The sequence below is a fragment of the Saccoglossus kowalevskii genome, chromosome 15 (genome assembly GCF_978046115.1).
Source record: "Saccoglossus kowalevskii chromosome 15, keSacKowa6.1, whole genome shotgun sequence".
Classification (NCBI taxonomy): Eukaryota; Metazoa; Hemichordata; class Enteropneusta; family Harrimaniidae; genus Saccoglossus; species Saccoglossus kowalevskii.
In genome coordinates this window covers 34,683,423-34,700,324 of record NC_140655.1, presented here as the reverse complement: position 1 = coordinate 34,700,324, position 16,902 = coordinate 34,683,423, and the positions used below count along the sequence as shown (strand labels likewise).

At 36.4% G+C, this 16,902-nt stretch overlaps 2 protein-coding genes across 2 annotated transcripts in view; both read left to right on the top strand.

The window, feature by feature from the left end:
- The window catches only part of LOC144355832 (uncharacterized), a 48,937-nt gene extending 43,432 nt beyond the window's left edge, over window positions 1-5,505 (top strand). Inside the window, exons 7-9 of the mRNA XM_085508583.1 lie at window positions 4,774-4,958; window positions 5,370-5,435; window positions 5,491-5,505. Of these exons, the coding sequence (XP_085364709.1) occupies window positions 4,774-4,958; window positions 5,370-5,435; window positions 5,491-5,505 (266 nt within the window). The remainder of the gene's footprint in view (window positions 1-4,773; window positions 4,959-5,369; window positions 5,436-5,490) is intronic.
- On the top strand, window positions 5,431-7,413 carry LOC102809659 (uncharacterized). The gene is made up of 2 exons (XM_085508400.1): window positions 5,431-5,538; window positions 7,162-7,413. The coding sequence occupies exons 1-2, from the start codon at window positions 5,517-5,519 to the stop codon at window positions 7,323-7,325; spliced, it is 186 nt and encodes a 61-aa protein (XP_085364526.1). The 5' UTR covers window positions 5,431-5,516; the 3' UTR covers window positions 7,326-7,413.
- The last annotated feature ends 9,489 nt before the right edge of the window (window positions 7,414-16,902 follow it).

The following is a 16,902-nucleotide window of genomic DNA, read 5'->3' as shown; positions in this document are numbered from 1 at the left end:
GAGAGATCCATATATCAGTGTGACAGATCCATATCTCGGTATGACAGATCCACATCTAAGTGTGACAGATCCATATCTCAGTATGACAGATCCATATCTCAGTATAACAGATCTACATCTCGGTGTAACAGATCCACATCTCAGTGTAACAGATCCATATTTCAGTATGACAGATCCATATCTCAATATGACAGATCCACATTTAAGTGTGACAGATCCACATCTCAGTGTGACAGATCCATATCTCAGTATGACAGATCCATATCTCAATATGACAGATCCACATTTAAGTGTGACAGATCCACATCTCAGTGTAAACGATCCACATTTCAGTGTGACAGATCCATATCTCAATATGACAGATCCACATCTAAGTGTGACAGATCCACATCTCTGTGTAACAGATTCACATTTCAGTGTGACAGATCCATATCTCAGTGTGACAGATCCATATCTCAGTATGACAGATCCATATCCCAGTTTAAATGATGCAGCTGTGTGTGGTTCAGTTGAATTATGGGAAATCCTGAAGAGATTTATTCAGAACAAAAGTAAATCATTGAATAACATCAGCTTGCATGAATGGTATGTCCATTTCAGTAACCTGTATAGTGTGAATCATGGCAAATCGAGGGATCATGTTTTCATGAATACAGTTGATGAGGCAGTTTTACATGGGGAAATTTCGGGGTTGTCCGTCCAAAATAATGGTGGGGTTGATCATTTGAACCAAGAAATTACGGAGGATGAAATTTTGAAAGTTTAAATAAACTCAAGCATAGTAAAACGCCAGGTGACGATGGGCTTCCAAATGAGTTTTTTAAATTTTCGGCCCCAATTATTCTTCCTGTTCTAACCCTTCTGTTCAACTTTATTTACAATTCAGGTGACTTTCCGAAAGAGTGGGCATCGGGTGTTGTTATTCCCATATTGAAGCACGGGGGGAAAAATGATGTAAACAACTACCGAGGGATATCATTATTAAATGTTTTAGGAAAGATTTTTACAGCAATCTTAAATGAAAGGCTAAGTTTAAGGGCAGAACATAATGGCGTGTTATCTGATTGTCAATCGGGTTTTCGAAAAAATCACAGTACTATAGATAATATTTTTGTTTTGTATGCTATTGTGCAGAAGTATTTGGCTAAAAGGGGTGGTAAATTTTATTGTCTCTTCGTGGATTTTTCTAAAGCATTCGACAGGATAAATCATTCACTATTATTATATAAATTATTAACAATCGGTATCCATGGTAACATGTTTTGTATCTTGCGTTCTATGTATAGTAATGTTAAGTCTTGTGTCAAATCTGAATCGAATCTTTCAAGTTCCTTTGAATGCCCGATAGGGGTCAGACAAGATGTATGTTGAGCCCTATTTTATTTAGTTTCTTTATTGAAGAATTAAATTTGATGTTGGTTAACTCGGGAAATTTGGGGATTCAACTAACACAGGACATTTATAATCTGTTCGCTTTATTTTATCCAGATGATGTAGCCATTTTTAGTGACTCAATTCCAAACCTGCAGAATTTGATTAATATTTTATCGCAATTTTGTAGTAAGTGGTGTATGAAAGTTAATTTACAAAAAAACAAAAGTTATGGTTTTCCGCAAAGGCGGTCACGCTTCACGAAACGAGAAGTGGTACCTTGAGGGATGCGAGTTACAAGTTGTCTCCTATTATACATTTTGTAAGTATTTAGGTCTCGTGCTTTCTTCCAGGAACATTTGGTCTAAAGCAGTTTCTACTTTAGCGGACCAGGCTGGGAAAACGCTTAGGATTCTTTCATCGGTATCTGTTAATTTTGACACTCATTTCAAATTATTTGATTCAATTATATCTCCTATTCTGTGTTACGGATCTGAAATATGGGGATTTCAATACTACGACCAAATTGAAAAAGTACATAGGACATGGTGCAGGAGGCTTCTTGGGCTCCCTCAAGGTACTGCCAAAGAAGCTATAGTTGGAGAGATATTGAAGATAATATTTGGTAATCGTAGTCCTAAATAACTATTAAAATAGCTAGACGTTTCGAGCAATGGCTCTTTATCGATAGCATAGAAGCAAGTGTGATAACGTACAGGTAGAACATAGGAACGTAAGAACGCGCATGAACTATAAGTTAGAATCACAAAAAATTCCACAATAGAACAAATAACGCGCCTTAGGTAGTGAGCTCAACAAATGAGTTGAACTGTTTGTTAATACCATGGGGTTCTTTAATTCCAAGGCGGAATATAGTTTCCTCCTCGACACGCCTGAGCTGATTTTCGTTGCCATTGACAACACATACACCAGAAATAGACATATCTGTAATATTATGTCCACTAGAATTAAAATGAAGTGAAACCGGATAATAACGATTTTTCTGTCTAGTTTGCCGTAGATGCTCAGCAAACCGATCACCCAGTCGACGAACTGTAGAACCAATATAAAGTTTCCCGCATCCAATACATGAAATGCAATATACAACATTCATAGTGACACAACTGAACGGATATTTGACCTCAACATCTCCCTTGGGACCAAATATACGATTAGTGTCTGTAATAAAAGGACAAGTATTACACCTAGGACGATTACACGGGACAGAACCATATTTCTCAGGGTCTCCCCTTTCACCCGTATGCACCAATAACCTCCTTAAATTAGTGTCACGGCGCCAGGCAGTAGTAGGCATTAGTGGAAACGTAGAACTTGTCTCCTCACTGGTCTGTAAAATGTGAAAATGTTTGTACATAATGTTTTTAATCCTGACATTTAAAGGATGGTACGTAAGTGCCAAAATTACACGATCCTGATTGTCACGGGAAACCGTAGAACCAATACAATCAGTTCTTGACATTGACACAACCTTGGCCAATGCTTTCCCAGTGACATTACGAGGATAACCCCGTTTACTGAAATAATCACATAAAATCCTCGCCTGGTTACGGAAATCAGTATCATCGCTGCAAATACGACGTACCCGGAGTAACTGTGAGTAAGGTATGGAATCCTTCATTCTAGTAGGATATGATGATTCATACTGTAAATAACAATGTGAATCAGTAGGTTTTGTGTAGATTGATGTAGAAATGCGATCACCATCTACCATCTGTTATTTCTGATATCTCATGTGTGTATTGTATGGCGGGATTAAAGTTCTTCACAAAGTCAATGAACTGTAATAACTCATCCCGACTGCTGGACATGGCACCAAAGCCATCATCAATGTACCTGACATAAAATTCAGGTTTAGTGCCTTGAAAGGACGAAAAAATTAAATCCTCTTGATATGACATGAATAAACATGCATAGCTCGGACCAAAACAACTGCCCATAGCCACACCTCGTTTCTGTATATAATGTTTACCATTAAAAGAAAAGCAATTCCCGTTCAAAACTAATTCCGCTAAGCGCACCAACACAAACGTAGGAGGATCCTTAACTGTCCTTTTATTCAGAAAATGCTGTAAAGCCAACAGTCCATCAGTGTGCGGGATAGATGTATAAAGGGATTTTACATCCATAGAAAACAAAAATCTGGGTTTATCCGGTAAAATCTGGGTTTATCTGGGTTTATAGTTGGAGAGTGTGGGCGACTTCCAATCTTTGTTTCCACACTTAAACGTTGTATTAAGTATTGGCTTAGACTCTTAGAACTCCCCCCCCCCGACTAGAATTCCCAGGCATGCCTATTCAATGTTGCGTAATCTCAATGACCTAGGTAGAAATAACTGGGTGACGGCAATTAAACATATTTTGTATTCATATGGCTCTGGGTATGTCTGGCTAGCTCAAGAAGTAGGTAGCAAGGACTTTTTTCTTTCTGAATTTGTACTGCGAGTCTCCGACACACAGAGGCAGCTTTGAAAAGCAAATGCGTCCTTGAAACCTAAATTACGTAATTACAATGAGTTCAAGAGTACCTTACAACCGGAGAAATATTTATTTTTAAATTGCAATCTGAACCTCGTCCGCATTTTTGCCTGTTTTCGTTGTGGGGTTTTACCACTTAGAATTGAAGAAGGTAGGCGCGAAGGTTTGCCTTCAACGGAAAGATTCTGTAAATTATGTCGTGCTAATTTTGTTGAGGATGAATATCATTTTCTGTTGATTTGCCCAGCCTATAACACATTAAGACGAGAGTTAATCCCCCAACATTTTTCATTCCAACCAACCATGGATAAATTTCAAAGGCTTGTTCAAGCAAAAAATGATGTTATTCTACGAAATATTTGTGTGTTTGTGCACAGAGCATTTGAAGTTAGGAAACAATTGTTAACAAATTAATTATTATTTAATTCCATGTGATCATTAACCGAGAATATTATCATATTCTTCTTGTACCCGTTACATTTTAAGCATTGGTTTGCTATGTTTGTATATGGGCCGGTGGCCTAGGAAAGCAATAAATACTTATTATCTATATACCGTCCATATCCCAGTATGACAAATCCACATCCAAATATGACAGATCCACATTCAAATGTGTGGACCCGCGTCATTTCTTCTTGTCTGCAGGATTTTCCACACCACTTAACAATACATGTGTATTTTTTTTAAATTGTCGCCTTGTATTTTGTCATCACGGTAAAAGGTACATCTGTTCATGCATCTCATATCTACCAGTAACCCATTGACATAGAATGTGGCTATTTGTATGTGATTATATGTGAAATTTCAATCACCCACTAAAATTACATACAATTATTTTATATATATACAATTCCGTGTGATAATTGTGTATTGCTTCATACTATATGCCCTATATTCTTTTTATAGGTTTGGAGTATGTGGTGGCTAATGGGGTGAAACCTGGACTCATTGTTATGGCCCTGAGTGGTCAATTTCTGCAGTCAATGCATGATGCTGTAGAATCTGCCATAGCAAGTGGATTTTCTGTTGTTGTGGCGGCTGGAAACGAAGGACAAAATGCGTGCGATTTCACTCCCTCTAGTTCGCCATCGGTAAGGCTTACACTTAGTTAAAATATCTTTCAGTTTTCAGTCAACACTTTCCTCCAATTTACGCCTTCTTTTATATCCATCAATGCATAAATGTAGTCACGTGTCTATTTATTTGGATAGTTTTATGTGAATATCATTATCGCTGTCACGTGACATTACATGCTAGTTTGTGTGGGACAAACACATTCCAATGATGTACCATATGGGGCAAGTTCAATAATAGGTATGTAATTAGAGATACAATCGACACGCTTCCGTTTCTGGTAGTGAACTATGATCTTTGGGCAAATCTTTCCTGGATAGGTCTCATGTCCGATATCTTGTTGTATTTTTACTGGTACCAGTTAGGTGCCAGGACATATATATATATATCAGTTTCTTCCATAAATATATAGCAAATTTATTTGATAGTCTATCACAGTGGCAGCTACGGCAAGTGACGACCATGCTACCGACTACAGTAACTATGGTTCGTGCGTTGATATATACGCACCGGGCAATTTTATCAGAACACCTGGCTTCTCCAATAAAGATACACGTCTTATAAGTGGCACTTCGATGGCATGTCCTTTTGTAGCAGGTACACATACACTACTTCCTTATTTCATAATTTATCACCCTCAACTCTTGTTTATGGTATCAACAACTGTTGATATATATATATATCAATTTTGCTTAATTTTCGCTTAACCAGTGATTATTATAATACAGAATCTAAGCGCTTTCTGAGGTCAGCGTCACATCAACACATATATAAACGGTGACCTCAACAAATAGTTATTGATTAACGGTAATTTGGTTGATTGACAATTTTAACAATGTTAATCATCCTGAGGTCACGTGGGGATTACCCGACGTGCTGCATTCAAGAGGTCAATGCACAGAGAATATTGCACTTGGCAGCGATGCAGCCTTGACTGCGGTGGAGCCGGCACAGAGTACATGTCATTCGCAGAGCCGGCACAGAGTACATGTCATTCGCAGAGCCGGCACACAGTACATGTCATTCGCAGAGCCGGCGGCACGAAATTTTGCATGGGGCGGGGAATATGCTCACCAACCTTGCACCGAAGGCGCAACCTTAAACATTTTGAAATATATACCTTCTCAAACGCTATTTTCTGCATTTTGAAGATCAAATTTTGCTGACACAAAGGTTTCAGCTTGATTTTGGCGACGCCCACGATTTTGTTCGAGAAGGCCACCGCCCTTCTGCCCCCTCCTGGACCGCCGCCCTTCTGCCCCCTCCTGGACCGCCGCCCTTCTGCCCCCTCCTGGACCGCCGCCACTAATTCGTAACTCGGAGAGCGCATAATTGCTAGGCTAAAGTAGTAATAGTTTTATTTATTTATTTATTTATTTATTTATTTATTTATTTATTTATTTATTTATTTATTTATTTATTTATTTATTTATTTATTTATTTATTTATTTATTTATTTATTTATTTATTTATTTATTTATTTATTTATTTATTTATTTATTTATTTATTTATTTATTTATTTGTTTGTTTGTTTAGTTATTTAGTTATTTATATTTGTTTATATTATATATATGGCGCTAAGGCTGGGTACTAAGTACAGAAATACGAAATACGACTCCCTTACACATACAAGCCAAACAACAACAAAAACATATTATTTTCCTCTTTTTGAGTCGGCAAATCACATAAGCACATCAGTTTTGTAAGGTGATTTAAGTAAAATGCCTGATTGGTGGCCATGTTTTATCATTTCCAATGCATACGTTGACTGTCTCACTGAGAAAGCTGCTTATTCATTTGGTAGCATGTTATTATGCTGAATACTCTCACAACATTTAATTACAATAACTATTTTTCATTGTTTGTGATTTAGAAAATTACTTTGGAGTATGCCCACGCTTATTATTGTGCTAATAACAAATTTGATGATGATCAACTCAATTTCTCCCTCTTCAAAAGGATATTTAAATTCACAATAAAATAATGTTTTGCCGCGAGATTTTTCACTTGTTTTCCATGTTCTGTGACTATGATGACTTTTAATAACATAGCATGTATTTATCTATATATCAATATTAATTAACAGTAATTATGTTAGATGTTTGTTTATTTAGCATATAGATAATATTGACTGTCACGATTACATATATGTCTCTGGTTTCTCTTGTTGTGTTGTGTGACTGACAGCATATTTTCAATGTTTAACCATTTATTCACAGGTATTGTTGCTATCCATTTACAGAAGAACCCAAACCTTACACCAGATGAAGTTAAAACGGCTATTTTAGATACTTGTACCCACAATCAAGTTTATGGTGATGGTATCGCGAACGGAAGTCCAAACAGATTGGCTTATTTAGATCCTCTCTTTATGACTATATGATAGCTACGATATGTTTTAATGATCACAGTCTGTCTGTCTTATGTACTGTATTCTATTGCCATAATAATAATAATCTCAACTTGTACAATTTAGCCTTGATATTAGTACAACTGACAAATTTCAAAGTAGCAGAGTTAATCATCCTACGAATGAGCAAAGTCCTGGCTTGCCCTATTCTGATTAATTTGTACCATAATTAAGTAAAAATATAAGTTGAAGAAATGAATGATCACTAAATAGTGGTAAAATCTCGCTCTTATTTATTTTACTTATTTTAATTAGAGAAAATCATCCAAATTACAGCCAGTCTATTGCGCAAGCATATCCCCTATTTCATATATATGATTCAAGTATGGTGACCTGTATGCTGTGGTTTCTGGTCGAAATGAACAAACTGTGAATATGTGTTTGTAGACGTTTGTGGTGATAAATTATACGACGTTTGTCACATATTGATTTCACTATCCAGTCAGCAAAAACGGTACTGTGTAATTTCCTGTTGTTGAAGCTACAATTATTGACACACACTGAGTTAGGTATCATCCATGCCTGAAATTCAGTGAAACATGTAAACTAATGATTTAGTGTAACTATAAATTTTATTCTATTACAGCTACTTTCATGGTTCAATAAGGGACGACGTCAAATGATCGATGTCGGATAACAAACTTATTTGCTTTAGTTTTGGGGGTAAAAACAGTTTCCACCTTACAAAAACGATTGTATTTTTTAATGAAGTCAAAACAATCTTGAAGTATTTGCAGTTCGTTCTTTTTTTCTATCCAATCATGGACAAAAATAACAGAAAATGAAATAAAAACATCCGAGAAAATGGTTTGGTCAGACTGTGAATATGTGCGTCAAATGAGGTCAATTTCAGGGCATGCACCTAGAGCATGCGCAGAACCCAGACATGTTTGCGCATGTGTATATTCCCCTTCATTATTTCCTCTTGAACGGCTGAATGTTTGGTGGCTGGGTTTTTTGGGCGTGAGTTGGTAAGACGCCATGATCAATATTTATCAATTAGGTTTCGGTGGGTTTTTGGAAAAAAACTAAAAGAATTAAGTTTTTTATTCTACATTGAACTTTTGATGCTGTCCCTAAGGATTATAGATTGACACTCATTAGCATTCCCTGAAATTCACTATATTTATGTCAGCAAAATATAGTTATGGATGGAAAAAAACGGGCCTTGCTTCATATAAATAAGTAAGTTGTATTATATTTTGCACAGTGTATATTTGTTTGCGCTATGTTAATTTATGCACTGTTATTTTGTTTTGTTCCTTGACGATCATAAAGGGTAAATTAAAGAAGCAATATGAGTGATAATTATCGGCATGTTTTTCTGACTAAAATCCTCGTTTTTATTTTCATATTTCAATTATTGCTATCACATGCATAACGAACGTATCTCTATTATGTGACGTAATACATGACATGAATACTGCATAGTGTGACGTCACAAATTTGTGTAATTGTACGCGCTACAAAAAGTCCGTCCAGAATTTGCCGATTTAAAAACAATACAATGATGGTTCGTGTTGGTAAGCTAGTGTGTTTATTTTCAGCATCGGCTGTAAGTGAGAGACTCTTAGCGAATGTGAGCAAATATTCCGAAAAAAATACACACATTGTACGTGTGAAGTACACTGTTACAATAACATAATTAGCATATTTGGCGCGCCCAATGGCTGCTTCTTGATTGTTGTAATTTCAGCAATAGTTTCTCATACGGTTATGAAAAACTAAATAATAAATAAAACCAAAATATAGACTTAAGACGCAGGTTTGTGGGCACTTGGGAGTGAAATTTTATTTTTTGCTTTTTATTATCTAAATAGTCTTGGCTATAGACTGTTAAAATTTTGTAGAATTGTGAATAGTGGAAAATACTCAAAACACGATTTTAAAATATAGATAACAGGCGCAAACATTCTCTCTTTTGAATGCTTAGCAAAATTTAGCAAAGCTGTACATAAATAATAAAAAAGAAACATGGTGAAAAAAAGAAATGACGGGATCTCCATATTATGCACTATATTTAACTGTTAACAAAACTAAAATACATTTAAATTTGGAACTGTTACAGCCATTTTAATTATGAGCATTAGCAAACTTCTCACTGAGTGAATTTTTATGCAAATTAGCAATTATCTCAGCTCCTTTTTAGTGCACATCCCAGAACTTTAAAACAAAAAAGCTCCTAGACGCTTTGACCTTTTGTTTTGAAATTTTCACAAATGATTGACAATGTGTTTATCTTCAAAACGCTGCCGGGCATTGTTTTTGGTTGAACAGTGTTACAAAATCGTACAGACAACTAGCCTGGGTGTTAATTTATGCATAAACGTGAAGTAGTGAAATTTGGGCTGCTGCCCTGCAAAATTGACAACTGGTAGACAGTTTTCAAGACGGCACTTTTTTCATAGTAAACAGATGTACCCACAAACCAATTTTGACAGGAAACAGAAGCATGGTTTAGGAGTTATTTTTTTTAAATCACTTTTGACCAAAAAAGCCCATTTTTGTGCATATTGCAAACTACAGTGTCCATAAAAAAATGCTAACAAAATTTTAAAATTCATACAATAAGCTTTCCGAAAACATATAGTTTTGTGGACAAGAGAGGTCATCTTGGTTTCCTAATTAACTAATTAAAATACCTGTCAGGTAAACTGCATCTCTACCTTAAGTAAACAAAAAATAACAAGAAATTGAATATGTAAATCAAAAAAAAAAAAAGAAAACAAAATAGGCTTCTATAATTTGCCGTACTTCAATCGATGTGATTTTATCCAGAACAAAAAGTACGTGATTATGTTCAATACAGCGCCCTCAACTCTCATAATAAGGTAATACAATATATACCAGTAGCTGACATGAAAAATATCTCACGCTGTAGTGTCTCGTTTTGCCAAACCAGCACCCACTTTTATACTAAGAACAGCAAAGATATAGAAACGATTGATACGTATAATATTGAACTGTATTTTATTTCTCAACAAATACAAGTCTTACATACCACTGTAGTGTTTGACTAACTACCAGGCACATACACTGCCCAAAGACAGATTGAATTAACTTTTTATTCTGTATCCAGTTTTATCTGTCATTGCACCGCACCGTACAATGATGTGAATGAATTGTTTATTTTGTTCAAACTATTGCACGTGTTCCTCAATGGAATGATTTTAATTTACCACCGACAAAAGTTCACTGTGACCCTGCAAAGCATTAGTAGCCCAGACACGTTGATTGTATGTTACAAATCGGTAACCTCGGTAAATATGACAACTAAATGACTCGTATCCAGGATGTTAATATACGCTACGTGAAGTTCTAATGAATCACTGACTAAATCATGGGTGATTGTGGAATTGTCAGTGAATCACATATGTTCTGTAAATGTTGTAATGAGATTCGAAATTATGATTGTCTTACGTGAAATTAGTTAATTTTGCAAAATGGAAATTATGTAGTAACGGTAATATCGTCTGCGGTTTACAAGCGTTCGTGTAATGGTTCATACGTGATAACTATTCCATTCGTCAACAAGCCATGCATGGCACAGTCACCGTTAGTTATCGAATTTAATATATATAGTTTTGGGATATGATTATGATTTTCAACATTAAAATGATTGACATCTTGTAACTGACCGTCAAACTAGTACTTGTCTATATTGCGAGATATTGCTCTGGAACAGCATTAATTAAAACAAAATCGGCCATTTTGAATACATCTATAACATGATGTAAAACGAATATATGAAATTTGAACATATAATCAGTCAAAGCATGTCAGAGATATGGCTCTAGAAGAACATTCATTAAAACAAAATTGTCGCCAGCCAGCCATTTTGAATCTGATATGAAAAATAAAATGACGTGCATCAGGAATCCCTGATGTCTAATGTTTGTACAAGTTTGAACAAAATCAATCCATAAATGCCACAAATGCTTGATTTTTGATGATTTTTTTAGCAGAAAAATAGCCGCCATTTGACCATCATTCAAAGCATGGTAGAGATATGGCACTAGAACTACATTCATTAAAACAAAATGACCACCAGTCGGCCAATGTAAATGCGATCTGAAAAATAAAATGATGTGCATCAGGGATCCATGTTGTCCAATGTATGTGCAAATCCATCCACAAAGGCCAGAAATGCTTGATATTTGATGATTTTTAAGCACAGAAATGGCCGCCTTTTGGCTATTTTGAGTCAGAACGTGAAACAAATTTTTCGTGCATATGTAGAATATTGTGTATGATGTATGGGTGAAGTTTGAATGTAATTTGTCCATACATGCCTAAGATATAGGTCTGGACGCACGGACACGCCAGGTCAATCCATAAGTCCCCGTTTCGGACTGCATCCGTCCGAACGGGGATTAATTATCGCACCACGCAATCTGCTATTTGAACAACAATCTGTAGTCAGGTAACTGAAATGTTAAAGGGCGGCAGTCGTCGTGCCGCGTCCTGTTCGATATGGGACTTATAGCGACATATACAACGCGTGTAAAATACATTGTTTATTTACATGAAATTCGAACACGCGCTGTGCGACGACCTTAAGCAATTGTACAAAAACTACCTATTTTATTTTCAAATCTAGCATCAAAGTGACATATAAGAACAATACTAATTTTAATTCATTGAAAACTGGCATGCAAATATTGATATTGAATGACGAAACGATTGAGACGACGAACTAATAAATTATCGACATATCATAAAATAGTGGAATTTTATATATTAAAATATGTCAAAAAGAATTGTACAAATATATATATATATATATATATATATATGTGTGTGTGTGTGTGTGTGTGTGTGTGTGTGTGTGTGTGTGCGTGCGTGTGTGTGTGTGTGTGTGTGTGTGTGTGTGTGTGTGTGTGTGTGTGTGTGTGTGTGTGTGTGTGTGTGTGTAATAACTATTCGCCACGAATTCTAATGATATATTCGGAAACTCTGACATGTCTGTTTGTTCGAAATAGTAAATGCATCACCAACAACGTGGCATGAGGTTTTGAAACATTTATGACGCGGATTTTAATTAAATATATGAACACTTATGTGTCCTGTTAACAATACGGCACGCCATCACTCATCATAACTATCCTCATTGTGAAGGGTGCATGACACTAAGCAGTAACTTTGTACGACATATCCAGTTGTACTGTACCGCTTTTAATGGTCTGTATTATGTCGTACGTGATTGCAAGACTCATTATTGGCCGGGTAGAAACAGTTCTAGCCTCGTTTGAATCCTTACTCTCCCTATATACTAGACACGATACTTACACATGTAGTAATATAACACAGCCCCGTGACCTCACCCTGATATTTGCGTAGTACGTTAGTAATTTTCACAATAGTGCGGCCATATACTCTCGACGAAAGCGGTGAATATACAGCATGGATACACGTCACATTGAAAATATGTTGCATAGGTAAAATACAAGTTCACGAACAAATGTATAAAATATGGTCATATGATTTAAATGATAATACACGAAACGTGAGGTATACAACCAAGAGGCGACGTGATGAAGTCAGCTTGATGTGGTTTTCATTAGAAACAACTTCAATAGTTGTGCCAACTTGTGTGTAGCATCCTGACGTCGCTTTAACGAACCAGGACATGTTCAGTTCTACTGGCGAGCAGATGTCATGATTTATTCCTCAGCTCCTGAGAGCGAGGTTATTTGTAGATATGTTGGCGATCGCCGCTGTGTCTGTGGCAAGAATGCAAGGTCAGAATCCGGGGGTCAAAATACGTTACAATACAAACATCATCATCCATCGGCTGTCAACAACTATGGATGCGGTAAAAGTCTTGATTTGTAGTTTACGTGAATGGCCGGGCAAAAAATTCATGCCAATTCTGTGCTTCAGTAACAGTATTTGCTGCTTTTTTGTGCAATGGAAATTAATTCAAGAAATGCTGCCAAAGGACATTTCATTCTAGTAAACAAAACAACCCTGGGACGTTTATCTTGAGAAATTGAGAAGACGAAAATCTCTTGGGACAGTCGTTGTTGTGAAACAATGGACATACTTCTTCAGGGTATCAAGGGTAGTTTTGATTATTAGAAGAGACAAACTGCTGTTTAATGGAAGAGCAAATTTCAATGTCATTGGCCACAGTAATTCTAAATCGATGTTGGTTTTAATTGGTGTTACCTGGCGTAGAAGTAATAACATTACGATGTTTTCGAGTTTAATAGTAAATTATTAATATTAAGAAATTAATGGTAAATGGCAGACTCCCTTTTGAATAACATCAACCAGTCTAACCTGGTTGACAACAATGAAATTCTAACAGCAAGGCAATTAGGACAAATTAATTACAATATACAAACATCATTTATATCATCTTGAAAAAGTGAATTACGTAACGACAATCAATCAAAACAAAATGAAATATAAATAATTAAGAACATACAGATAATTAAAAAAAAAACAATTTTGCTTTTGAAAGCTACCTTGTTACCCTGCAAAATATTGAGATGCGCGAAAATTTAAATAATTCCGCCTCAGTGACCATAACTTGAAAACTGAGACTGACAGACACAACGGAATACCCGTTGCTAATAGATTATCTTTTTATTGTATGATAATTTAGTCTTAATATTTGTTTTCTCTGTTACAGTAATATATTAGCTTAGTTTTTTGTATGTTTTTATTTTATTTTATTTATTTAATTTTTTTTAACCTTTTATTCTTTCTTAGCCATTTGCCCCACACAATAAGACATCTATGGATATGTGCGAGTATGTTTCATGGGTTAATAGGCCACTTCTTTATATCCCACAATGTCTGGTAACTAACTAACTACTATTTTGCAAAATTTGCGTAGCCTTGCTTCTACTCCTATATTGTCCTTAATAGTGAAGGTTAATCCAGATATATTGTAATCTATACAGAGGTAACATTACAATACATTTCCCTTTACATTCCCTGGTATTACACAACAGCCTTTGTGCTGAGGCAGTTATGGTTCATAACCATCACCAGTTCTCTTGTATTTTCATGTGTTTAGTAGAGACCGCTTCTATCGGTCATAGCGGCTTCCAATGGTGACCCCTGGATAATCCACATCTGCTTACAATTTATCACGATAGCGTTCATGGCATGTTATTGAGATTTATCAAAGGACAACTGGCGGTTATAATTGTCGAATACGGAATCTTAGTTGGAATAACAAGACGCCGATAAATATGATAGTTATGTTCCGGCATAAGGGGTAATTAAGCGTGTTAAAGACTTTGTGTGATTGGCTATATGCGAATTGGATGAGTGGAGGCCACGCCTCTAGCTCTTAAACTACGCTGTAATTGGTTAACAGTTGGAAAAGTTAATAAAGTGGTCTGTGCACGAGAGAGTTAGTCTGGGCGCGGCCGAGAAGCAACACGGCTGTGACCAAATGTAACGCAATTCGATCCTTTGTGTGTCTTTGTTCGATTGAATGGGTGGCGAATTCCCCGATCACCGGCTACCTGACTTGAAGGTTTAATAACTCGATAATTAAGCCATCATACTGATACCCTTTTGTGGTTTAGATCTAATCGTATTTATTGATTACTGTCCTCTCAATCAAATCAGGTTTCTTGTTAATTGCTGAAAATTCTACTCGTTTTAAACGAAACAATTTGTTTTGTTATAAAAACGGGCATGGAATGATTGTGAATGGAGAATTGAAGACAAATTAAATAATTAATTAAAATACCAGAAAATATTTAAATTGGTGTAATAACACTCGGCATAGGCTTCGAACTCTCGCACACTGCGCAAATAACACTGAATAAAGCATTGATCCAATGTATTTCATTGACATGACAAATGTTTTGTGGTCTGATTACATTAAAGTAATTGACAATTTTTGTTTTCTGTATTGGCATCAGTAGTTTGATTGACCCTTTGCCATACGTCATATAACAAATGTAAATTTACAATGAAATTTGCATGTAATTTGTAAAGTTAAAATTGGTGCCAGTGGAAAACAAGATCACGTGTATCAAACTCCAGGTAGTTTCAATAACGTACGAGAAGCGTTCAATAAGTAATGCCCTGACCCACTTCCAGTTGTCTGATCTAGATGAAATTTTCCATGTGTAATGATTTACATCTTCATTGGTTATGTAGCAAAAACAGCTCTGAACTATTTGTGGTTTCTGATTTCCCAGTGTTTGAAATGAGTCAGATGTGAAATGGAGCCAGTTGAGTGTCGCCAGTGATCCGGTTTTTGTATTTGAAAGAGCGCACATTAAAAAGGGACTTTTGATGAAATGAAAGAAACTTATGGTGATGATGCCCCATCATATGACCTTGTAAAACGCTGTCACTGTGAATTCAAACATGGCTGGAAGTCTGCGGAAACAGCTCCCATGCCGGTCGTCCCTCTTCTGCCATTGTTGAGACAGCAATTTTGGAAGATCGACGCATTACTGTTCGCCAAATAGCCCCAAAAGGCAAGATTAGAACAGGGTCTGTGGAAACTATCACCCTTAGTATATACATAAGGTGTCTGCCAGATGGATTCCCAGGCTGCTCACACCTTTCCAGAAGCAAGAACGCGTTGAGTGCTCGAGGATGAATTTGGAAATGTGCCAAAAAGATGAGTCATAGTTTTTCAAAATACTGATTACACAGGATGAAACTTGGGTCCATCACTATGATCCAGAGATCAAGTGGAAGCACTTGGACTCATCACCCCCAAAGAAGGCAATGATGTAGCCCGGGGGGGGGGGGGATTACATAGAACTTGCCTAATGGAGACGTGCCCCTGAAATGGGTCTCGTTTTTTGGATTTTAGGTATAAGTATCGGTCTTATTTATGGTTAAATTAGGTATAAATAGCGGTAATAAATATGCTTTTATGTAAGTGACAGAGGTGTTTCTATGGTCAACATACATATTTTAATAATTCAATATACAATGCAACTGTTGGCTTACATGTGCTTCTATTGGAGATGCTCTTCTAATAGAGCAAATACGGTAACTGTTTTATTTGGAATAAACAGGATGACAGAAATGGTACTTTGGTATAAATACGGTATAGATTTTGCCACTATCCAGATATAAAAATGGTAAAATGTTTGAGCACTCAGGAGACCTTCCTACCCAGCTATGTATCAACTGCCCTCGGGGATGCAGTCCTCCACTGACAATGTTATGATCACAGTCTTCTGGGACCAGGTAAGATCAGCAAAGGTATCCTCCTCCTGCAGGACAACGCTGCGGTCCACACATCGTATGTCGCCAGATCAGAAGCACGTGCGTGTAGAAGTCCCACCATCCCCAATACTCTCCTGACCTTGCACCCCCTGACTTTCATCTCTTCCCAGTCATGAAGTTGTCTTCGAAAGGAAAGCATTTCCCAGATGATGCAGCCTTGATTTCTGAAGTTACGACGTGGTTGGAGGACCAACCTGGGGTGCTGATGACACTCCTCGTGCTAGTTTAAACAACCTGAAAACAGCTATTATTTAGTCATATTTGAGAAATGTTATTTCATATCATACGCTACGTGTTTTCTTATTTAATTTTGTTTTAAGTATAC